This window comes from Protopterus annectens, chromosome 17.part0 (assembly GCF_019279795.1).
Source record: "Protopterus annectens isolate FY-2018-M chromosome 17.part0, PAN1.0, whole genome shotgun sequence".
Classification (NCBI taxonomy): Eukaryota; Metazoa; Chordata; order Ceratodontiformes; family Protopteridae; genus Protopterus; species Protopterus annectens.
The window spans coordinates 241,074,085-241,100,197 of NC_056751.1; the positions used below are offsets into that span (position 1 = coordinate 241,074,085).

At 44.2% G+C, this 26,113-nt stretch overlaps 1 protein-coding gene across 1 annotated transcript in view; it reads right to left on the reverse strand.

Moving 5' to 3' along the window:
• The window catches only part of DMXL1 (Dmx like 1), a 2,737,735-nt gene that overhangs the window by 2,507,405 nt on the left and 204,217 nt on the right, over positions 1–26,113 (reverse strand). Inside the window, exon 6 of the mRNA XM_044059165.1 lies at positions 20,075–20,253. Within this exon, the coding sequence (XP_043915100.1) occupies positions 20,075–20,253 (179 nt within the window). The remainder of the gene's footprint in view (positions 1–20,074; positions 20,254–26,113) is intronic.

Here is a 26,113-nt window from a genome sequence, read left to right on the forward strand (position 1 = left end):
ACTCTCTGCTGGGGGATCCGAAGCGGTCTGGGGATCCAATTCAGCGGTAGCCAGGGGCTGCGTAGGCACCTCATTGAAAACCGGAGAACCGGCGACCGGCCCAGCCGAGGCCTCGGAGTCTGGCTTGGATCTAGGCTGCCTGTCTTTATCTTTGCGTTTTTTATGCACGCCGGTAGTCGGTTGCTCCGACGGCATAGTGTAATTAAATTTTCTACCGAAGTAGTGTCGTGCGAAATCAAAGCGTCGCTTAATAGTTCGCTTATTGAACCTAGCACAAAACCGACAACCAGTGATGCCGTGGTCTGGGCCTAGGCAAGGTATACAAAAAGAATGAAAGTCCTTATGAGATATTTGCTTCCCCACAAGAAATGTAACTGTTAACTTTTTCTGACATCGGACTGAGGCAAGAAAAGGTTCCCCAACGGAGTATTTAGCTTTGAAGATTTCAGACTGAAACTCGATTCGAAAATCTCAGGTGTCGGCCGTCCGGCACTTGCGAACTGCTTCTGCTTCGGGCAACGAGCAGCAAGAAAGACGGAAGAAAATGGCGTTGGATGACTCTGATATACCCCTGGCGCTCGGACGTCAGGCGACAGCAACTGACGCTGGACCAAGACTTTGGAATTCGGGCAGACTGCAGGACCACCTGACGGCAGGATAACCCAAGTGTGATGACTGCAGCAGGGTAACACGATGAACATCAGCGATGATCCAGAGGGAAGCAGAATGTAAGAAAATAACAATGCTGTTGGTGGGTGGGTCTTGATGCAGAGACAAAGTAAGCTGGCTTTTTTTGAGCAGGGGAATGGAAGCATTTGCATTTTTTTTTTAAATTATAAGGCTGATTAAGAGGATATAGGAGGGATCAGAGGCAAAAATTAGAGTGAGTGGGGTCCTCTCTGATACTTTTTGCTTGAGCAAAGGAACCAGGCAGGGGTATCCTCTTTTCCCTTTTTTACTTGCATTATATTTAGTACCACTGGCAAAGAAAATAAGGGACTAAGGGATTCAAGGATTTAATTAGCATGGTAGTCTAGAAAAGCTGACTTTATTTGCAGATATCTTATACCTGACAAAACCAGAAAGACATTACAGTGCTGTGGAACATTTTGAGACAGTTTCACGTCTTTTCTGGATACAAAATGAATGAAGCTAAAACAAAGGCAATATTGGTAAGTTATGTACCCACATACAAATTGGATCAGGAATATCCATATTTACGGAGACAAGATAAAAATAAGTATTTAGGAGTATGGATTAAAAATGATTCTAGTGTGGCAGCTAAGGATATGTGAGAAGAGACTAAACAAAAGAATGTAAAAACTGAGAAAATGGAAGTTTGTTACATAGATATGGATAAGATGCAAGCAGTTAACATGTTTTTAGTACTTTTAGTCTTGTAAACAGGTCAGGCATATTTTTATCAACAAGAGGAGAAGTTGTGGATAGCAATTAATAAAGAGCTGAAGTATTTTATCTGGTTGGGAAAGATTGCAAGAGTTAAGTGGGATAAGCAGATTCTTTCAGCAGAACAGGGAGGTTTGGGTTTACCTAACTTGAAGGGGTATTTCAGAGCTGCACAGTTAAGACTCCTACACATAGTACAAGCAGAAATCTATACTTCAGAGTGGAAAGTGATAATGATGAAACAGGGGGGAAGCTTAAGACATGAGGAGAGACTCAGGTTTTGGATGCAGACCTTTAAGGAGATCAATTATACAGAATATTATCTCCATAAAGTAGCAGAATTATTCTAAGAACTACATTAACACGGGGTTGGAGAAAGGAGATTCTGCCAACATGTATGACTGCAATTAGAGATACAGACAATACGCAAGAGGAGGCTGGAATTTATTGGAGAAAACTGGCAAAGGAACCAAGGTATTGGGAACAAATAACTAGAGAGGGAAAGATGACAGAAAGGGAAGACACCAAAAATTTATCTTGACTGCAGGTTAGATTCCTTTACCTATTAGGGATTGATATCAGATTATAGGCAAAGAGAAATAAATAGGGTGGTCCTAAACGAAAGATCAGCACTGGTAGAGTTTTTAGAAGAATCTAAAACAGAAGCTGCCATTAAAAAAGAAATAATTAGTATAGCATAGCATATAAAATATTACATGATAACTATAAGAATCAATCAGAGGAGGTTAGAAATGATTGGAAGCGAGATTGGATAAATAATTCACAAAGAAACAATGGGAGGATATATGCATGTCTCCCAAATATGCAACAAAATCTAGAAGATTTAGGATTTTTGCCTGGAAATGTTTGCATAGACATTACTATAACCTAAGTAGACTCCAGAGAATTTTTCCTCAGGCAAAAAGCAAATGTTGGAGGTGTGACAAGAAAGAGGCTATTGGGAACATATTTTCTGAGTGTGTGGTGAACTGGCAGACTAAGGATTCCCTGTGGGATGCACTGTTAGAGATACTGGGTGGGCAGATTGGTCTGCTGAGGGAGATGATTTTTTTGAGCTATGATACAGAATCAGAATTGCCTAGGTATGTTAAGGCTCTGCTGTGTCTAATAATGGTGGCTGCCAAAAAAGCAATTACTAGAAAATGGAAATAAAAATCCAAACAAACTATACTAGAAGTAGTCAATATAGTAACAGACATAAAACAACTGGAACTGAGATCTTTAGAAAAGGGTAGAACCAAACTACATAGGAAAAATGGGAACTGTGGGAACAATACATACAGAGGAAAAAATTAATGAGGTTTAAAAGGCAACGAGACTTAAATGAGCTATGTAATCTTCAACTGAAAAAGACTGAGTAGATTATAAGTGATGTATAATGTTTGCAACCAGGAGTGTCAGTATGGTTTGTGATGTAAAATGCTTGCAACTAGGATTGTATCAATGTGGTTTGTTTTCATTTGTATAAATGCATGACTGCCTTTCTAGTAAGTGACGGTTTAATAAAGATGTTTCTTGTTTAAAAAAAGGCAGGAATTGAAATATGTGAATAAAATGTTTATAGTGTGATTAGTTTTATATTTGCCTATGTCACAAGTGATAATTCAACAAAGGTGTTTGGAAAAAATGTCACTTCAGCCAAGTGTCCCCAACCAAATGTACCACAAGGAAATGTCTCACTGCCTAGATGCCTGAACCCATTACATAGACTTTCTGTGCATACCTCTGAGGTTTAATTGAGGAAAATAAGAAAAAAAGACCACACTTTCTCCAGTCCAAAACAAATTATAGTGACCTTCTGTGCACACCTCTGAAGTCTGACTGAGGAGTACTTATATTCTTCTGTGCACACCCCGGAACAGGACCAACTGTAGAAAGAAAAGCTGCCTAAAATCTTACCATAGCCACAGATGTCCTTCTCTTCCATGTTGCAGTATTCAACATTTGGGTTTACTCCTCTTGCTTCACGAAAATCCTGTCAGTATATTATTTTATTTATTTTTATTTTGCATTTGTTAACCGGGTTGGTCCAGCTGGGTAAGAATTTACCCTTTTTCAGTGGAGACCCGAGGGGAAAAGCTACCAAAAAAAAAACTTATACAAATGTTTTCAGTCCCGGTATGACGCGTGGGACATCTGACATGGCTCAAGGAATGTGGGCCATAAAACTGACGTCTGCACACACCAGCCCTCAGAACTGTAAGCCCCAGTTGCTATTAAGGGCAATGCCAGTCCTGTGCCACCCAGAAAGGGAAACACAGCCTAAAAGGAGGGGAAGGAGGGTGGGAAGGAATATTGCAACATAGAAGAGGACATCTATGGTTATGGCAAGATTTTACACAACTTTTCTATGTCCTTCTATTCCTATGTTGCAGTATTCAACATATGGGTGAGTACCAAAGCTCACTTTGAAGGAGGGGGTGGTGGTCTAGAGGCGGTTTCCTGGAATCCGTGAAGGACAGCCATGGCAAAACCCACCTTGGCCTTGGAAATGTGGTCTAACTTGCAATGTTTACTGAAGGTATGCACTGATGACCAAAGTGGCTGCTTCAAGAATGGTAGAAATATCCAAACCTTTGAAGAAGGCTCCTGAGGAAGCCATAGCACTGGTGGAGTGCGTTTTGACAGTAACTTGCAGAGATTTCCCATGGTATTTGTAGCAGAAGGTGATGGCTTTGGAAATCCAGGTAGAGCTAGTTTGTTTGGTTACTGCCTTCCTCAGGAGGGCTCTGAGATGGAAGAAGACAGAGTTGATCAGGCTGTCTGATGGAGCTTGTTTTATGCAGGTAAAACCCAAGTTGTCTGTGAACGTCCATGGAGTGAAATACTCTCTCACTTTCCCCCCTGTGGGTTAGGGAAGAAGGAAGGTAGGCGGATGGCTTGATTCAGGGAGAGATCATTCACCACCTTGGGCAGGAATGAAGATTTAGTTCTAACAGTAACCCTGTCATTGTGAAAAAACTAGGAAAGGTGTGATAGCCATATAGCCATGAGGGCTTGCAGCTCTTCTGGTTAAGGTAAAGGCCACAAGTAGCACCATTTTCCATGTACAGTATATTTTAGGGAAGCTTTGTCTGCTGGTTCAAATTTAGGGAGCATGAGCTTTTCCAAAACACAGTTAAAGTCCCATGCGGGTGGGGGTGGGGATGGTTTTCTGGGGGGCCTCAAGTGAAGAACCCCTTTGAGAAACAGCGTAGCTGGTAGTCTGGATACTAGAGAGGGTTCCAGGGGAAGTCATGCTGAAATGTGGGCTTTAATGGAGGAATAGGGCCAGGCTGTCTGCAGTAGCTCACACAGGTAAGACAGAGGTAGGGAGGTCTCACTTGCAAGCGGGTCCAACTGTCTTTGTGACACCATATAGAAAATCTCTTCCACTTTGAAAGGTAAGATTTTCTTGTATTTGGTTTCCTAGCCTCCTGCAGGACAGTGAGCACATCCTCACTGTAAAGGTGTCTGAAGGCGATCAGAATACTATCAGGCACAGGGTGAGGTACAGTAACTGCCACTGTGGGTGTATTTGGGATCCCTTGTGCTCTGTGAGATGGTCCACTCTGAGGGGTAACTTGTGTTGAATGCCCTTGGATAGTTGTAAGATTAGGTAGAACCAATGTGGTCTTGGCCAGTAAGGAGTCATCAACAAGATTTCTAGTCGGTCCTGCTGGATTTTCAGCAGAACCTTCTGGATAAGTAGGAAGGGGGAAATGCAGAGAGGAAGCTTCTCCTTCCAAGAGATTGAGAAGGCATCTGTTGCCAGTGCCTGAGGATGTGGTGTCCTGGTGCAAAATCCAGGAAGTTGCCTGTTGGAGGAGGCAAATGGGTCTATTTCAGGTGCACCCCAGTGGTGGACTAGATCCAGGAACACACCCCTGTGAAGCATCCATTCGTAGTTGTTTGTGATGGTTCTGCTGAGATAGTCTGCCTGGGAGTTCTGTAGAAAGGGAATGTAGACTGCCTGCAAGGTCACCCCCTGGGAGGTGGCCAATTCCCATACTAGGAGAGCTAGTCTGCAAAGTAAGTAGGACTTGGTCCCTCCTTGTTTGTTGAGGTACCACAGGACTGTGGTATTGTCTGTGAAAATCTTTAGTGAGCCTTTCTGAAGATATGGTTGGAAGGCTCGAAGGGCCAGGAGGATTGCCCTCATCTCTCGAACACTGATGCATTCTTCATTTTGTGGCTCTGGCCACAGACCATGCACTGTATGATGGCCCAGAGTAGCTCCCCAGCCCAAGTATGAGGCATCTGTGTGCATGATTTGTGTGAGTAGGGGTGGTTGGAGGGGAAGACCTGGATTGAGGTTCCCTTGTGTCAACCATCACTTGATTTCTAGTTTGAGGCATGGTAGGAGAGGAACCCTGTATTCCAAGGGGTGGGAGTGTTGTGTCCAGACTGACTAAAGGTACCACTGCAGCTTTTGCGTATGAAGTCTTGCTGATACTAACATGGGGATAGTGGCTGCCATGTAGCCCAGGAGCCTGAGGTACTGCCTTACTGTCAATTCTGTTGACAGAAGGACTAGAAGTAAGTGTTCTGTCAAGTTCTTCACCTTTTGTGGGGGAAGGTAAGCTTTCATGACATCTGACTGAATTCTGCACCACAAGAAGACAATGTCTTGAGTAGGTTTCCAGGTGGGAATTTGGGTAATTTATCTGGAATCTCAGAGACTGTAGGAGGCAGACATCCAGGCGTATATGTTGCAGAAGGGTCTCCTTGTTGCCTGTCTGCATCAGCAAATCATCCAGATAAAGGAATATCTGGATCTCTTTTGTCCTGAAGGCAATCACTGCAGCCAAACATTTGGTGAAAACCCTGGGTGCATTGGAAAGCCGAAAGGGCAAGGCAGAGAAGTGAAAGTATGAAAGGCCCACCAAGAACTTCAAATATTTCTTGACAGTAAGCTTTATGGGGATGTGAAGATAGGCATCCTTTATATCTAAGGTGGCCATAGACCCTCATGGGGAATAAGAGGAGGAAAAAGGGTTGGTAGGATCAACATCCTGAAGGTTGGAACCTTTAGGAACATGTTGAGATACAAGAGGTCTAGAACTGGCCTCCAAGGACTGTCTTTTCTTGCATGCAGGAAAATCCTGGAGTAGAAACCTCTTCCTTTTGCTGAGGGGGCACTGGTTCTATGGTGCCTTGAGACAGCAGTGCCTGCAGTACTGGCTGCAGGAGGCTTAGCTTTTGTTTTGGAGGTTGTGGGATGACTTTTCGCTTTGGAAGCAATAGCCAGGTCATGAAATACCCATTCTGTAGGACTGAAAGGACCCATTTGTCTGAGGTGATGGAAGTCCACATAGGGAGACAGTGAGAGAGGCAAACTGACAGAGGGAGAGAGGGAGGAGGCGGGGTTGTAGATTTGGCAGGTTGTCAGACGCTACCTGCCCTGTCTTGAAAGGACAGCCTCTGGCCAGAGGGAATTATAGCTCTAGCTGGAGGGGGTTGCTTTCTGGTAGGTTTTCTAGGCCTAGAGGGAGTAGCAGGGCGAGACTGTTTTCTAATTAACTGTTTTAGCTGGGTAGTTTCTTTGAAATTTAGGAATACGGGAGACTAACAGGTGTTTCAAATCTTGCATTTCTTCCCCCTTTTGCTGAAGTGACAAACAATTCAGCCACTTTTGCACCAAACAAGGCTGTGTTGTCTAGGGGAGGCATCAATCAGCTTTGCTCTGAAATCATGTGGAAGGGACTGGAGGCGCAGCCAGGAGTACATTCTTAAGGCAGCTGCTGACCTTGCTGAGGCTTCAGCAGCATCACAGCTGCACTTTGAGTGCCTGGTGACCTGGGAAGTGAGACCCAGAAAGGAAGACAGGCTTTGGCAGCACAATCTGTCAGCCAACTCCTTGGAGGCTTTCTCCAGAAGTGATAAGCCATATTTAGCTGTGTGTCTGGTAGTTAGTAGCCCTGAAGGACAAGGTGACACAGGTATAGATTTTCTTACCCAGACTCTCTGTAGTTTTGCTGTCTGTCACCAGGCAGGCTAGTGGTGGTGGGTAAAAGTTTAGATGCCTTATCTGTGGAAATGGAGATGGTGGCAGGGTGTGCTGGTGGACACTTAAGGAGGTACTTGGCAGTCTCGGGGACTTTGTGCCTGCGTGGGGGCAGGTGGTTGTGAGTCCTGATTTAAGAATGCTGAGGAGAAGGCATCCAGGAAGGCAGGTAGAATTGGAGGAACAGCAGATGGGCTTGGAGAATCCATCTGAATGAGGTCACATATTTTATGGACCTCAGTCATTTCAGAGGACTGCCACTTAGAATGCTCTTTCATCTTGGAGATGGTTTCACCAAAAGTCAAATCCTCAGCTCGGGAGTCAGGGTCAACAGATTCTTCCTCTGGGGAACCATACCTCAAGGGAGAAGAAAGCTGGGAAGTGTAGTAAAGTGAATCTTCAGATGATGAGTCAAAGTGATCTTCCTCTTCCCTAATGGTTGGGTCTGTGGTATGAGGCCTTGGACTCAGAATGAGAGAAGGGATGTTAATAGTCCCTGCAGAGGTGGGACGTAAGAGTCAGGCATTAAACAGACTTGGGCTGAAAGCCTGCCAGTCAGGCATGCTTTCAGTGGGAGTAGAAATATGCTTCCTTTTCTCCTTTTTTAGAGGCCTGGTGGGTGTCTGAAGGGAGGAAGTTCTGGAGTCTGTAAGGAACCGTAGGCATTTGATGGACCTACTGAAAGCGCTGGTCCCCCCCAGTATCAAAACCCAATGCCTTTAACACCTCTATGGATATGCCCTCCAAGTGGGATTGTGCGGCTTCCATGGAGGTACCCCTCTATATCAGAAGCAGCGGAGCCTGATTCCTCTACCAGGTCGACGTCTGCCACAGGCCGAGGGTCAGATCCTAGAGACGCAGCTGAAGGAGTAGGCCGTATAATCTTGGTTTTCTTTTTTGGCAGTTCCGTAGGTACGTTGGAGGAACTCTCCATCCCTAAAGCTATTTGTTTTAACCTTGATTTTCTAAATACAAGTTAAGCACATGCAGATGGCTGCGCAATGTCTTGGGCATGAACGCCTGACAAATGGAGCAGGCCTTGTAATTGTGCAATCATCCCAAACAAGAGAGGCACTGATCGTGGGTGTCCTTGTGAGGTATCTGATGGCCGCACTTGCCCTTTCTGGATGACATGAACAAGCATTAAATGAATGAAAAGGACTAAAAGATTCCCCATTGGGGCACTTATTTGATTTTTCAAATCCGATGGTGGTCAAAGCAAGAACACCTGGCATTCAACAGAATATAGTATCAGAGATAAAACAACTGGAAATTAAATCTTTAGAAAAGGGTAGAAGCAAACTACATAGGAAAAAATGTGAACTATGGGAACAATACATACAAAGGAAAAAATGAAGGAGCTAAAAATGGTTCACAAATAGACTAATAATCCCAAGGCAAACACTCCACCAGGCAGCAAAGACACCAATGTAGTCCAGTCGATCTTTTATTTACCGCTTTCATCAGGTAAAATAACTTCTTCAGAATACAGTCTATTTAAAAAACAAAGTTTAAATAATACCCTTGACCAATCACTGCAATATGCATTATATCATTTCCCACATTTTAGTATCATTAATATTAATGCATACAAGATTATATTAAAATACACATATAAAAACGACCAAAAGGTTTTAAATTATTACATTAATGCGAATACTAATACATATAAATATCCCTACTGTAACATGTATAAATCCATGTGCAATTCATAACATGAACATCGACTTGAATCTTAACAAAGGGCACAAGGAAATATTGTCATTTAACCCTGGGGTCTGGTAAGCATTTAGTTTTATTTGCCACTTCAATTCCAAAAATTCCAAAAAATCCTCTACTGGTCCCCCCACATGGCCCCAAGGCAACCTGTTCTAAAACAAAAAATCTAAACCCATGCTGAGGGGGACTATTAATATGTTTGTAAAGGGCATTTTTTTCATTTTTTTGTTTAATATCATAAAGGTGTTGGTGAATGGAACTCTGCTCAGTTTGTCTGCTATCACGCTGGATTTCCCTGGGATGTGTGTTGCTAACAGAAAGCACTGGGTGGATGTAACCTACTGCCATACACTTAGGACCTCGCGACAAAGGGTGTAGGACCTGGATCCTCCTTGTTTGTTCAAGTACCAAACCACTGACATGTTTATCTGAATCGCAATAGTTCCCAGAGGAAGAGAATCCTTTAAGTACTGCAATGCTAAACGTACCGCTCTCATCTCCAGGACATTGATATGCAGATGTGTCTCCTCTGTTCAGTCCATGTACCTAGGGCTGTTCTTCCCTGAAAATGCCCCCCCCCCCTATCAAGGAAGCATCCATGGTCACTGTTGCCGCTGGTGGGGGCAGAACAAAAGGACGACCTATCGTTACACGGAGAGAGGTCAACCACCACTGAAGATCCTTTTTGCATGTGTCTGTGATCATAATGAGATGAGACATTGGAAGCTCTTGGTAAGACCACTCAGTGAATAACAGCCATTGTAGAATCCTCATGTGCATGAGAGCCAACGGTATCGTTAATACTGCAGCTGCCATCATGCCTAACAGTTTTAGTACTTCTGATGCTGCAGCCTTGTCTTTGGATAGGATATTGCAAACCTGTTGATGGAGTAGTAAGACTCTTTCTGCTGGAAGTCTCAAAGAGGTGGTGGTGGCAGTGTCCAATTCTGCTCCAATAAAAACGATATGTTGCGATGGCGACAAGGCAGATTTTTCTGAATTTACTGTAATACCCAGGTGACTGCAGACAGAAAGCATGGTGTCCCTGGCTTGTATAAGCTGATGCCTGGTAGTGGCGATGAGGAGCCAATCGTCTATGTATGGAAACACCTGGAATCCTAAACACCTCAGGTGAGCTGTGACCACTGCCATACATTTGAACACTCTGGGGGCTGTAGTGAGACCAAAGGGCAGGGCTCGAAACTGGTACTGATTGGCTTCTCAGCCGCAACCGCAGATGATTCCTGGATGGTCTGGCCATTTTTATATGGTAGTAAGCATCCTGGAGATCTACCGAGAACATCCAATTGTCTTTCCCTAAGAAGGGAAGTATTGAGTGAAGCTTGACCATGCGGAACTTCTCTTTCTTGACAGATCTGTTTAGTCTGTTGAGGTCCAAAATAGGTCTCCAGTCCCCTGTCTTTTTTGGAACTAAAAAGAATCTTGAGTAAGTTGCGGATCCTATCTGGTCTGCTGGGACTGGTTGGATGACTCTTTCTTAGCAATGTTTGGACCTCTACTGTTGCCTGTTCCTGTAACTGGGTGGAACATCCGGGATTTTTGTTGTCAATGAAGGGGGTGTGGCGAAAGGAATGAAATATCCTCTGGAAATAATACTTTGTACCCAGTTGTCATTTGTTATTTTGAGCCAGGCATCTGGATACAAAGATAAGCGACCCCCAAATGCCTCCAGAGTGGGACAGTCAGGCCTCCTTTCAGGAGCACTGGTAGGGCTTCCCAAAGAACTGATCTCGGTCGTCCTGGTTTTGCAGACCCCCTCTGCCACGAGAGCAGCGTCTTCCATTATTGCCCCCTCCTCTGCCCCTGGAGGAGGGTTCACCAAGTGTGCCCTAAACGGCTCATTGGGCTTTTCGGAACCTCATCTTTCCTCCCCTTTGACCCATGGGGGTAGGGTATGGTAGGAGTGGAAAAAAGTACAGTTTTGTACCTACCATAAATGTAGATGTCCGATAGGTATGCATCTGCAGTCATAACATATGGGTTTGTCCTGCCTCAGGCAGCCCTTCGGTCGGCCGGATTTCAAAGTCTGGGTCTGGCCTCGGCTGATGTTGCACTTTCCCCGACGTCAGAGCGTCTGGGGTATAAAAGCATCAGCAGACGCCATTTTCCTCAGTTTTTCTTGCCCCGGATGCCAGGTGCCCTCTAGGAAGGCTAAATTTGGATAAATGCAATAGAATTCCAAACATTTGCAAAATTATATATATATATATATATATATATATATATATATATATATATATATATATATATATATATATATATATATACACACATGTATATACAAACAAATACACCATAATAGATTCCCCCAGCTAGCTAAAAGAGGGGTAAGCACCCTAGGAATACCACAGAGGGGTAGGAGGGAGGGTAAACCTGACTGCAGATGCATACCTATCGGACATCTACATTTATGGTAGGTACAAAACTGTACTATGTCCTTCAAGGATGCATCTGCAGTTATAACATATGGGTAGAATACCATAGCCAATCTGGGGGAGGAGGTACTAAGAAAAAGATGGTGTAGTTAAGATCCCCTGCAGGACTGCAGTCGCAAAGCCTGCTCTGGATCTGGAGTATAAAGGTAGATTGTAATGTTTGGTAAATGTATGCACGGAGCTCCAAGTAGCAGCTTCTAAAATGTCCTTGGTAGCCACCCCTCGTAGGAAGGCTGTAGTGGTGGCCGTGGCCCTTGTGGAATGAGGCCTGATGTTTGCAGGAAATGACTAAGGAGTAACAAAATCGAATGCAATTTCCTATCCATTTTGAAATTGTCTGTTTGGAAATTGCTTTTCCTTGCACCCCAGCAGCATATGCTACAAATAGTTGGTCAGTTTTTCTGCTACTTTTAGTTCTGTCCAAGTAGTAGCGTAGTTGTCTGTGTATATCCAGGGTGTGCAGAAGTTTTTCCCCTCTATTCTGTGGATTTGGGAAGAACGTAGGCAAGTGAATAGCTTGGTTCAAGGATACCCTAGATACCACCTTTGGCATAAAAGTAGGATTAGTTCTTAGTGCAACTCTGATGGAAGATAAGAAATGGCTGTACTGCCATTAATGCTTGTAACTCAGATACTCTTCTTGCTGAAGTTATTGCCAGAAGGAATGCAGTTTTCCAAGACAGAAACTGTAGATCCGCTGATGCTGCTGGTTTGAAGGGAGGAAGTGTTAGTTTCTCCAAGACAAAGTTGAGATCCCAAGCAGGTAAAGGGGGTTTTCTTGGAGGTTTGATATTTTTGATCCCTCTCAGAAATTGCTTGGGGAGAGGGTGTGAGAAGATAGGTGGATCCACATAGTATTCTGCTCAAATTGCTAAGGCATGAATCTTAATGGAAGAATAGGAAAGGCCATTGTGGAACAGTTCTGCTAAGTATTCCAGAATATGTGTCATGCTTGCCACTGTCACATCTAAGCCTTTTGATGTGTTCCAAATGAAAAATCTTTTCCATTTAGCCGAGTATGTCTTCCTTGTGGAAGTCCGGCGAGCTTCCACTCTCTGTGATAAAACATTTTGTTTTGGATTTAAGGGATTTTCCAGGCAGTTAGCTGCAATGTTTTTAAGTTGGGATGCATGATCTTGAAATTGTTCTGCGTCAGAAGAAGAGGCCATAGGGGGAGAGGCCATGGTTTTGCCTGTGACATGCTCCTCAATAGTGGATACTAGTGTTGCCTTGGCCAGTCTGGAGCTATCAGAATCACTCTTGGCTGTTCCTCCCTGATCTTCAGTAGAACCTTGTACATTAAAGGGAGAGGTGGGAAGGCATATACTTTTAGAGCTTTCCAGCTGAAAGAGAGAGAGTCCACCCTCCAAGCTTGTGGGTGGTATGTCCTTGAGCAGAATGTCTTCAGTTGATGGTTGAGGGGGAAGGCGAACAGATCTATCTCCGGCGTTCCCCATGCCTTTGTTACGAGTTGGAAGATGTCTGGGTGCAGCATCCATTCGTGTGCATCCATGGTAGTTCTGCTTAAGCTGTCTGCCAGTGTATTTTCCTTTCCTGGCACAAACTGGGACTGCAGTTGGATATTGAGTTTCAGGCATAGCTCCCATAGATTCATAGCCAGCCGGCATAGAGGGTTGGAGTGTGTGCCTCCCTGCTTGTTTATGTACCACATGACCGTGGTGTTGTCTGTCCTTATTAACAGGTGGCCTTGATGGAGGAAGGGTTTGAAAGCCTCGATTGCATGCATCACTGCCAGCATTTCCTTTTGGTTTATGTGCATGTGTAGCTGTCCTTGAGACCATAGGCCTTGGATACATTTGCCCTCCATGTGTGCTCCCCATCCTCGGTCTGAAGTGTCCGTGGTGATGGTTTGTTTTGTTTTTGGTTTGTTGAAAGGCAACCCTCTGTTGGACTGGCAGGCCTGAGCCCACCACAAGAATTCCTTTTGAAGGCAAGGAATGATTGGTATCAAAGTTTCCAAACTGTGACTGTGTTGAGACCATACACTCCTTAGATACCATTGTAATTTTCTCATATGCAGCCTGGCCTGTGGTATCAGAATTATGCAGGATGCCATGTAACCCAGGGCCTGCAGGATTTTCCTTGCAGTAAGCTGAGCTTGTCTTGTCAGATTCATGAAGTAATCCGGAAGTTGTTTTTGTTTTTCTTCTGTGAGGAAGGCCATTTGGGTGGTTGTGTCTAGATCCGCACCCAGAAAGGTTATCCTTTGGGATAGAACCAGTCTTGATTTTTGGATGTTGACTGTGTATCCCAATGCCTGCAGTAGGTGGATGGCATAGGCCAAGTCTTTTATCAAATTTACCTTGTTGTCCGCTTGTATAAGGCAGTCGTCCAGATATGGGTAGATTTGAATCCCCTGAAGTCTGCAGTGTGCAATTACTGATGCCAGGCATTTCGTGAATACTCTGGGCGCAGTAGATAAGCCAAAGGGCAATGCTGAGAATTGATAATGCTCTGATCCTGCAAGAAATCTGAGGTGTCTTCTGCAGTTTGGTCGAATAGGGACGTGCAGGTATGCCTCCTTGAGATCTAGAGTCACCAGCCAAGACTCATTGCCCAACATGGGAAGAAGTTGCTGTAGGGTCAGCATCTTGAATTTTGGCACAATGAGGCAAGTATTCAGTGCGGACAGGTCGAGAATAGGCCTCCATTGATTTTCTTTTCTTGGTACAAGGAATAGTCTGGAGTAAAATCCTTGGCCTTGTTCTGAAAGTGGTACCTTTTCTATAGCTTTCATTTGAAGCAAGTTGTTGATCTGCTTTAAAGCCTCTGCCCTCTGATTTGGTGGTAGGTTTGGCATTCCGTTTCTTTTTGGCAAAGTGTGGAAGTGGAGCCTGTATCCTTTGTCTATTATTTGCAGTGTCCATGTGTCCCTTGTAATATAATGCCAATTTTTTGAGAATAAAGCAAGCTTTCCGCCCAAGGGTGCTTCCAGTTGAGCCCTGGTGGGCGGAATCAGAGTAAAGTCATTGAGCCTGTCCTGGTGTAGTAGTTGTTGTTGCTGCTGTTGCACTACCTCTCTGGTTGGCAGGCTGCCACTGACGGCCTCTGTAAGAGCCCCTAGATTGGCCTCTGCCTCTGGGGTGTCTGTTCCTGCCTCTCTGGGCTCTGTCCGAGTCTGGAAAGGACCAATTCTTAGTAGGCCAGTTTCTGCTGAATCTCGGTGGTTGTACTTGCAGGAAATCCTTAACTGTTTGCACCGATTTTGCCTTTTCTTCATACTTTAAGACCTCCTGAGCAGAGGAGCCAAATAAATTTTGTTTCTCTATTGGAGCATCCAGGAGTTTAGCTTTAACATGGTCTGGCAAAGATTGTTCCTTCAGCCAGGCATGCCTACGAATAACTGCCCCAGTCATAGCTGACCTAAATGAAGCCTCCAATGCATCATAACCACACTTTAAGAAATGATTACTAACCTGCTGTGAGTTGTGTACCAAATCCTGAAGGGATTTACGGTCAAGGGGCTCAGGAGAAGAAAGCTTCTTGTTCAGTTCATCTAACAAATACTCTTGGTACTGTATCATATGAAATTGACAATTTAGTGCCCTGACGGAAAGAGTTGCAGAAGTATATACCTTCTTTCCCCATCTCTCTAAAGCTCTAGAGCTCTAGACTGTATTTCAGAAGGTAGAGGATTTTTGGCAGTGGCAGCCGCAACCCCTTTAGGGCCCAGAGTAATAGTTTCTGGGTCTGCAGAATGGGCTTTATACAGATGGAAATGAGAATCCGGGACCCTGTAGTATCTATCAGGTTTGGCAGGGGCCGGGGGGAGAGTTTCAGGGGCTGTACTGACATCATTGTACACATCATCAATTACATTCAAAACAGGAGGTATAGCTAAGGGCCTATGCTGAGGCAAATGTAAAAAGGTCCTTAATCTTTTTCTAGAATCAGAGAATTCCTGACCTTGCCATTGAAAATGCTCTCTCATGGAGTGTAGAGTCTCACCAAAGGAAAACTCTTCATGAGGGGAGGCCAAAGGGATAGATTCTTCAGCATCAGAATCCTCATAGGGCGAAGAGGCCTCCTCCTGGTGGTCTGACAACTCAAAACCATCCGTGGACTCATCTGAAGAGTGTGGGTCAGAAGGCTCAGTCCTGGGCCTTTTGTCTGGTGGAGGGTGAGAGGCCCTGTCCGGGTGAGGTTGTGAACCTCTAATTAAAGAAATAAGGTCCTCTGCAAGGCTGAGTATCTGAGAACTAGAGGAAGGCCTCTGGGAGGTAGACTTGGGAGGCAAAGCTTTAGAAAGTTTAGCAGCTTTAGCCCTAGAAAAGGCCTTAATGGACATAGAAGCAGGGGGCCTAGCTGCCCCACGTGCAGGAGTAGATATGTCCAAAGGTATGGTGTCGGACATATCCTGGACACTGGTTTCAGTAGGTAGCTCGGTAGCCGACTCAGCCGGGGCCTCCCGGGCCACGGTGGTCAGTTGAGTGGATTCGGATGAAGGAATCTCCGAGGACTCTGTTTCGGCCGAAACTGAGACACTCGCGGTAGGCCTTACCGTGGTTTCAGCCGAAACCGCGGGCCGCGAGTGTCGGTCCTTGTCCTTCCGTTTTTTCACCAAATGTGATGTCGGGAGTCTCCGACGGCATTTTATATGCAAAACTAGCCCCAAAAAAATCCTCTGCAGACTCCAACCGACGTCTAAGAGTTCGTCGGTTGAAGGAAGCACAGGCTGAACAGGACGATACGTCGTGGTCTGGGCCTAAGCAAGGAAGGCAGTAGGAATGGAAATCTTTATGAGGTATTTGTTTCCCACAAGTTAAACAATTATTTACTTTATCTGACATCGGCTGAGGCAAGAAAGAGTTCCCAACGGGGTACTTAGCTTTTTCGAAGTCTTCGGTAGCTGAAATCACTGGATCTGACCGACCGGCACTTGCGAACAGCTTCTGCTTCGGGCACCGCGTGGCAAGAAAGACTGAGGAAAATGGCGTCGGCTGATGCTTTTATATCCCAGACGCTCTGACGTCGGGGAAAGTGCGACATCAGCCGAGGCCAGACCCAGACTTTGGAATCCGGCCGACCGAAGGGCTGCCTGAGGCAGGACAACCCATATGTTACGACTGCAGATGCATCCTTGAAGGACATCAGACTCAGACGGTGGAGTCTTCCCTTCCTGTCCACACCTGGTCAAAGTTTCCTTAACTTTGGGCCCAAAAAGGGATGAGTCATCAAAAGGGGTGTTGGACAAAGGATGACTTAAAGGGCTCCGTAAAGAAACATAAGCACATCCAGGAGTGTCTCCTAAAAGCAATTCCTGTACCCGTTGCCCTACTCGTTCCACCAGCTGCATATGAAATGAGGCGCATGGATGAGTTCACTATGGAATTGAGGGTAGCAAGCTGGGAGGCAACTTTATCTGAAGCTCCTGCAGCTACTGTACCCTGAAGAGCATCTCTGAGCTCTTTTAGATCTCTTGGCAGTCTCGTAAAATGGGCGAGATAGTTCAGTGAACGCAGTGCAACAGTCGCTGAACTGTATGTGCGCTTCCCTCATCTATCCATGATCCTAGAATCTCTGTTAGGAGGATGGACAGAGGAAGAAGTTTCTGAAATTCTCCTTTTTGGCGGCTGCCACTGCCGCCACCACCATGGCATCAACTGGCACTCCTTTGGTAAGAAAGAACGTTCCTGCGGGGGAAGAAATAAATTTATAGGGCCTCCTGGGGACAGGCTCCATGGTGTCCGGAGACTCCCAAATCCTTCACGAGACCAGCTCCATAAGCTCATCGAAGGGCGGACACACCCAAGAGGTGGAGGGTTGAGACCCGAAAGCCTTTGGGAGAACCGACTCGTCTTCAGTAGCATTGGTTGACTGCCAGTCACCCCTCTGCCTAAGGATTTCTAATATCTCAGCAAATGAGATATCCTCAGAGGGGACCGTGGGGACCCTCCCTATTCAACCAAGTCAGTATCGGATGTGAGAGACTCCTGTGGGGAGTCTAAATGCTTCCTCTTACAGATTCTCTTCCTGGGAACCTCATCAGTGGGAACTTCTGGTGAGGTCTTGGAAGAGCAGGGGCTACCCATTGGGGCTTCCTGAGGCTCTGAGTCTCTAAGCTTAGGAAGGATCTGTGAAGCAGAAGTGGACACAGGCGCTTTTGGGGAGGAGGTAACCGGACCTGAAGTCATACATGTCTTAGGAGACATAACTCTCCTCGTGTCTTCAAAGGCACCTCTGCTCAGATGACAAGGGACCGACAGATCCAAGGAAACAGTCGATGCCCCCAGCACCGGGACAGTGGGCTCCAAACCAGAGGTAGGAGCTAAGCTCATCTGAGCCGAAGCCCCAAGAGGCAGTCAGAACCGACAAGTCAGTCCGACTATCCGCCCCAGACCCGAACGGAGAGTGTCGGCTCCTAGACTCTATTGGCACAGAGGACGTCTGAGTAAATGGAACCAAAGACACTGGAACAGGCTTCAGCTTCAAAGGCTCAATGATCATCAAGTCCAACTCCTCCAGCTCCGAAGGACTGGTATGGCTTGGAGGAGGAAAAGTAGTAGATGGTAAAACAGTCTTCGGTTCCAAAACCATTTGGGTCAGAGCCGATAAAAGTTTAACAAACGCCGGTACTTATAACTTCTGCACCACACGATCCACATCCAAATTGGAAAAGGCTTAACGAGGACCAAGATGAGTGGAAGGATGGAGGTACAGATTGGAGGAGTGGCAATTTAGGCACTTCGGATACCGGTTCCAGGACCGGGGACCAGCTCCAAAAGTACAAGATGCTTGGCTCAGAGGGCTGTGGAGCGGACGTCGATGTTTTTTTTAATTTGTTTTACTTCTGAAGAAGTAGAAGCCTTGGAAGACTTTGAAGACTTATTAGACCTGTCCTGGTCACTCAAAGCTTCCTGAAAAGATGGTTTGACTAGTCCTCTATCAATTAGTTTTCTCTCCTGAAGGACTCAAGAAGAGAAGGAATGACAAATGGAGCAACTTTCCTGAAGGTGTAAAGCTCCCAAACAGTATACACAGTTAACATGGCTATCTGTTACAGACATTTTCTGTCCACATTTTGGACGTTTTTTGAAACCTGACTTAGGATGTTTATCCCTATCCTGGTCATCCATAATGAACAGCACAGTATCAAGTGAAAAACTACTACAATATACTAAAGACACACCCAAAAACTATTTAAATAAGCCCTGACAAAAACTATGGGCTAAATATCCTGTGACAAAGTGTCACTTTAAACACACACACATTAACTATATATCTAAGCACTTCTAAATATCAAAAGTTATGACAAAAATGTGAGTTATCAAAAGCACACAAGATCTATATAACTACACTAACTACACTAAATATAAAAGGCCTTTAGAAAAAAACGAAGGCCAAAAGTTATATTTAAATATGAAAAGGCACACCAAGGAATACACACTAAAGAGATTTAAATGCTAAAGAAGCAAAAGCTAAAGCTATGAAGTGGGATTAAAGTTATTAGAAAAGGTTTTTATAATAAAGTTTTCCCGGCCTGAGCTATGCTGAGGAACCTCTGATCTACTGCAGTGACGAACTAGATCTGAGTTAACTCCAGGTGCATCATGGGATAGGTACTTGGCCTCGAGCTGTCTGAAGACCTCAAGCTTTGTAGTAGGCTGACTCAGAGCCAAGGAATGGCTCTGAACCCATCTGTAAGAATGAACAGCGAGACAGAACAACTTCACATCTATGCTCAGAAATACTGACAACTGCAGAGCATGGTAAGAAAAAAATTATGAAGACCACCTGTGGCACCCCACTTTTACACCGGACAGCTAAGCATTGTAAGGCCTGCCTGTGACTACGTTATATAATCTTTCTTGTAGGACTTCCCTGAAAGATGGAAGGCACTTCTAATTATTACCTACTTGAAACCTTCTAGCTTGATTAGTACAGACAAATCAGTGTCAGTTGTGAAGGAAGGGTATACACAACATTTTCTCTTTTTGGAATCAATCTTGTTTTAAGATGGATTTTGACAGCTTAAGCCTGTCTTCAGTTTTCTTTCACTGCCAATGTGAATAATGTCAGCACAGAAGACAAGAACTTGTGCCTAATAAGAAAAGGCACAGATAAGGGGTTTGCAAATTTTTAGAAAGTAAAATACAAAGGTGTCTAGTTGTAATAGCTCAATAGCTATAGTTTAAACGTTCTGCACTCTGCCTAGAAGCATTTACAATATACAATAATGGAGTTTCCTTTGTTTGAGGAGACAAGATCTTGATTGCTTAGTCTCCCATGTATGTGTGCTCTTTACAATAAAGCAGATTACTCTATGCTGCTGATCCGTATTCCATTAAGTTATTTTTATGAGCATAACAGTGCTTTACCAACTTTTCTAAATAAACAATTCAGTAATGTTCTGGTAGCAGCTTGAACATGTTAAATGACCCTTGTGATCAAACACCATTTCTGTCTATTCATATGCCATATCCATTTCACTCTAGTAAAAATGTAAACTAAGTTATTTACTGACCGTGACATATACTTGCTTGTCTTCCTCCAAGAAAACCCTGTTACTGCTCTAGGATGTGCCAGGTATATGAATGAAAAATCCACTTCAGTAAATGCATCTTTTTCTGGTGTGGGCATATCTGGCACAACTGCAGACTGCCAGCTGTTAGTGCCATACCATATCTTCACCAAACAGTCATCCTATAGGAGAAAGCAAAAGGATGGGGTTAAAAGGAGTCAGTTTACACAAAGAACACTTTCACAAATCTTAGATTAAGATGTACCAAATGAAAAAAAAATCTTAGGATGCAGCAGGAATGCTTATTTTTCTAGCATAGGCAGTTTGCAACAGTGGAAGAAAACAGCATGCTTAAGGATTAAATTTGCTAAGTCACTTTTTAAGCCACTGCACTCAAAGTTTGTTTTCTTTTAACTCTAACGCAATAAAAACTGAGTAAACATAATACATCAGTATTCAAGAATAACAGTGCAAGGCAACCTGATGTATTATGCAAAATACTTATTGATTATTGATAGTCCCATGACTACCGTTAGTTATTGAAAGATGCATTCACTGGCATTCATATCATTTGTCTCTGTAGAAACAGTTCCTCTATAAAATAATATAACAAAACTACACAGCACATTCAGAAAACAGCTGCAAAAAGTATGATTCACATTATATATTTTCAAGAAACAGGAAAAAATAAGTTACAGCTGAAAAAAGCACACCCAGTTTTAAAACACACCTGGTACCTCTCAGTATAAACTTGTTGCTGTTGTCCAGTTAAGCAGGCAGTAATAAAAGTAAAACTGTTATTAGACGCATTCAAATACAGCAGCCCATGTTCAGTGATTTACTTTCACTTATCCAGCTTTTTAGTACAGCTGCTGCAGACAGAACTTCCTTAGAGTGTGTGAATACAGCACTACTTAAGTCAAAGGTGACAAACTAAGATAATTCCTCACAGTACAAAAATGGAAAATGCAACTACAGCAAATCTGAATTATGCAAAACTGTGAATTTATGATTAGTCTTTAACATGTTGTTAAACAGATACTTTGATCAAAATAACACCATAACTTCCTACCTAACATACCAATGTGGTGATAATTTACACCTGCTAAATATTTACCCCATCAAAATAATTTATTGCATTGGTTCTTGATTTATTAGTAGAAATAATTCTGTGAAACGCAAATGCTTAAAGAACAGACTCAGTATCAGTCAAAAGTATCCACAGCAAAGAAACACTGCACATCATTTAAAAGTAATCCTAGTGAATAGGGTGGTCACATTCGTATTTGAGTGTATACAGTCATTCAAATTATGTAAACAAGTGCTAGAGCCAGGTGTATAAAAATACAGCAACAAAACTGGGAAAGGAAAATTATAGTTGTAAGGAACTTACAGTAAATACAGTTGGGTAAAGATCTTACCACAACAGTAGATGTCCTTCACTTCACTGTTACAGTAATCCTTACATAAGGGATCTCTCGCCAAGGATAGCCCAACATCCAGCCAGTATACCAAAGCCTTTAGTATTTATATGCATCATACATCACACGCAGTCTTCCTGCGCAAGGTGTAGGGCATAAAGGTGACATACGGACATACACACCTCAGAACTGAAAAGCCCCAGGAGGAAAAGAATATCCTTAGTGACCAGAAGGAACAGGTGCACCCAGGAGGAGGAAAAAGAATCCCTGGCCAGAAGGCATCAAGAATAGAGCAGAGCAGAAGGCTGAAGAGGGAGGGAGCAAATGCTGCAACAGTTTAGAGGACATCTACTGTCATGGTACGATTTTACACAACTGTACTACATCCATACATCACTTTTGCAGTATTCCTTTCCTAAGGAAAAGTACAAAAGCTCAAGGGGTAACCCTGGAGGAGAAAGACAATGAAGAGTTATCTAGAAACCCATGCTTGATAGCCCTAGCAAAAGCCAGCTCTTGCTCTGGAAACCACATCCTACTTGTGATGTTTAGTGAAGGTACGGACAGAAGTTAATAGCAGCCTCAAGGATGGAATTTGTATCCAGTCCTTTGAAAAAGGCACCAGAAAAAGCAACAGCTCTGGTAGAATGAGCCTTTACAGAAGAGAAAAGACATTTGCCATGAAATGAATAACAAAAAGAAATAACCTCAGAAATCCAGGAAGAGATTGTTCGTTTAGAAACTACCAAAGACCTGGGATGCAAGGAACCAAAGTTGCTCAGATTTGCTAATAGCCTTAGTCTTGTCCAAATAATAAGTGAATTCCTGGTGAACTCGTATATTAGTAGTCTTGTCCAAATAATATCGAAGCTCCCTACACAAATCCAAGGTGTGGAGAACCTTCTCACTAGCAGACTGTGGAGAAGGAAAAAAGGAGGGCAAATGAATAGACTGATTAACAACTCATTGACCACATTGGGCATAAAAGGAGGAATAGTACGAAGAGACACCCTGTCCCTGTGGAAAACTACAAAAGGAGGAACAGCCATAAGAGCCTGAAGCTCAAATACTCTCTTAGCTAAAGTAAGGACCAAAAGAACAGTCTTCTAAGTACAATGGTACAAAGAAGCTGAAGCAGCAGGCTCAAAGGGTAACAGAGACAATTTTTCAAGAACAAAACTCGGGTCCCAGGAAGGCAGAACAAGCTTCCTTGGAGGTCTGACATGAAGGACACCTTTAAGAAATTGTCTGGCTTCAAATCTAGAGGCTAGAGGAGCAGTCAAGGCCAAACGAGCAGAAATTGCTGAGAAGTGAGCTTTAACTGATGAATATGCAGATCACACTAATATGACAGAACCAGAGGAATACTGGCAGATAGGGGATCCTGATGGTGAAACAAGCATCAGACAGAACATCTCTTCCACTGGGATACATGCAACTTCCTGGTAGTGGGTTTACTGGCCTCTGGAAGGACCCAAAGCATGCCCTCAGAAAAAAGGTGCCTAAGAGAGTTCAAAATACTATCACCCACAGCATCAGCTGAAGACTGGACAAGTGAGGCTGGATAAGAGACCCCTAGTCTTGTGTGAGAAGGTCCACCCTGTGAGGTAATTTGTGATGATTGCCCCTGACCAGGTGAAAAGGGGAAACCAATGCTATCTGGGCCAAAAGGGAGTTACCAGTAAGATTTTGGGGGAGTCTTGCCTGATCTTGTGCAGGACTCTCAAAAATCATAGGAATGGGAGGGAAGGCAATGCATACAGAAACATCCCCTTCCAAGGAAAATAGAGGTTGTCCACCTTCCAGAGACCTTGGGATTCTGAACAGAAGACCGGAAAGCTGCCTGTTCAGAAGAGAAGCAAAAAGATCTTCCCAAGGAATACTCCACCAATGGCCAATGTCCAGAAGCACCTCTCTGTGAAGCATCCATTTATGAAGCTGTGTGCTGGACCTGCTCAAATTATCTGCCATTATATTTTGCTCAGAAGGAATATAAACAGCCTGAAGACTCGCTTGATCCTAGATAGCTACATCCTAGACCTGAACAGCGAGCCTGCAAAGAAGGTAGGAGTGTGCCCCCCTCCTTACTTGCTTGTTGACATCATTGAGGTACTGATGTGTAAACTTTGAGGGGCTCAGGAAGAAAGAGGGAATGAAAAGCCTGAAGAGCTCAAGGATGTTGATGTGATCCGACCTCTGATGAGGAGCCCAGAGACCTTGAACATTGAGAACTGAAGGAAGCTCCCTACTCCCTGTTCCAGGCATCCAAAAAAGAGCTCTTGAGATGGAACTGTAGGTTGGACAGGAAGCCCTGGGTTGAGAAAAAGCTGATGAATCCACCACTGGAGCTTGACACAGGGAAGGAAGGGAAATTCATGGGATGAGTGTTGAAGCTACACTGACTTGAGATAGCACCGAAAGTTCCTCATATGAAGCCTGGCCACAGGCACCATAGGGATGCTGGAATCCATAAACCCAAGAACTGTGAGAAAGTCCCTGGCTGTGACTGAAACCACAGGAAGAAGAGACTGGAAAAAAAGCGATCAGTAAGAGAGCCTTGGGAGAAGGCAGGGATGCAAGCATGGGAATGGTCTGGATCCTACAATGAAAACATTTTTTTTTTTTAAAGTTTACTGTGAACCCCAGGCTTTGGAAAGGGAAACAGTAAACTGGAGGTCCTGAAGTAGAACCTTGGATCACCAAAGCCTGAATGAGCAGGTCTTCTAAATAAGGAAAAATCGGAACCCCTCTCGTCCTACAAAAAGCAATAGGTGCGAGGAATGTGGTAAACACAGCAGAACAGCAGAGGCGCCAAAAGGCAAAGCAGAGAACTGAAAATGCAAGAAGAAACAGAGAAATTCAAAAACTTCAGGAAAAGAGGATGGGTGGGGATATGATGGTATGCATCCTTGAGATCCAGAGATACCAGAAATGCCTGGGGAAGAAGAGGGAACAAGGTTTGAAGGGACATCTGAAAGGAGGGAACCTTTATAAAGGTTTTGAGCTGAGATCAGTCTAGAATTTGTCTCCAAGTGCCTTCCTTCCTAGGGATCAAACATTCTGGAATAAAAACCCATCCCTTCCTGGGCAGGGGACACAGTCTGAATGGTGCCCTGGGCCAGAAGAACCTGGATCACCTCAGGAGGGAAAGGAAGCTGTTCCCAAGGCAGTTGAGGGATGTCCAGAAAGAAAGGAAGAGATTTCTACACCATGAAATACCCCTAGTGAATGACCGACAAAACCCAAAAGTCTTGAATGACTCAACCAATTTGGAAGTGACAGAAAAAGGCAAAGGGACAAGGGAACTTTGGAAAAAGGAAGCAAACTGTCAGATGGAACCTTGTTTGTCCTGAAAAGAAGGCTTCTGAAAAATCTGGGTCTGAGCAGATTTAGCTGAAGGTACACACCTAGAATCCTTTTTATTTTTGAATGGAGGGTGAAACTGTCTGAACAAAAGCAGACTTGGAAGTACAATTTCTCTGAAACTTAGGAATAGGAGAAACAAAAATATGTTTCAACTCCTGCAAAGCCTTGCCTTATTCCAGGAGGGACTTAAGTTAGCAGCAGAGCCAAAAAGGTTTTTTATCAAGAGAAGCATCCAGTAATTTAGCCTTAATGTCATTAAGCACAGCCTGAAGAAGAAGCAAAGTGTAACGCCTCAGAACAGAATCAAATACAGCATTCCTAGAAGCATCAACTGCATCACAACTATACTTAATGCAGGGGTGAGCAATTTTAGAGGTAAAACTCCGTAAAGAAAGGGGTAAAACCTTCCTGTCAGAGTCAGGAAGGTAAGAAGCTACCTGAGAAACAAGTGCTAAAACATATCTAGTCATACAAGTCTGGTAAAGGACTGTCTAAAAACCAGAATGGTAGCAGTAAAACAACTTTTTGTCCAGGCACTCCCTGGCCCTACTATCCTTGTCTGAAGGAAGGAGCTTAGTAGAAGACAACAGCTTAGACAGGGTTTGTTAGAAGAGACTCTCCCCTGTCCCCCTATCAGTAAACCAGGACATCCCCAGCACCTGACCATCTCCCCTCAACACCAGGGATCAGGTCTTTAATGCCCTCTCAAATGCAAACAATACAGTCTCCATGGGACCTGATAACACCCCAGGCTGCATCCTACATGAACTCAGGCATGAGCTCTCCACTCCATTAGACACCCTATTCAACCAAAGCCTGAGCACCGGCTTCAACCCAGCTGAATGGAGGACAGCCACCATCATCCCTCTACACAAAGGTGGAGCGTCCACTGACCCAGGCAGTTATAGGCCCATCAGTCTAACTAGCCTGATCTGCAAGGCCATGGAACGCATTATCATGGACCTTATAAACAAGGACATTGGCAAACTCCAAACGCTTCACCTCACACAGTTTAATTTTGTCAAAGGGAGATCTTGCCTGTTAAACTTGGTCGACCTCTTGAAACAGTCACCAAAGCCATGGACGAAGGGAAGACTGTGCACACTGCCTACCTTGACCTAGGCAAAGCCTTTGACACTATTCCCCACTTGGGCATAATAGATAAACTCTCCCAGTTAGGCATCAACCCGTATGTTGCCAGATGGGGAGCTAACTGGCTCGCTGATCAAACTCAAAGTAGGGGAAGCCACCTCTA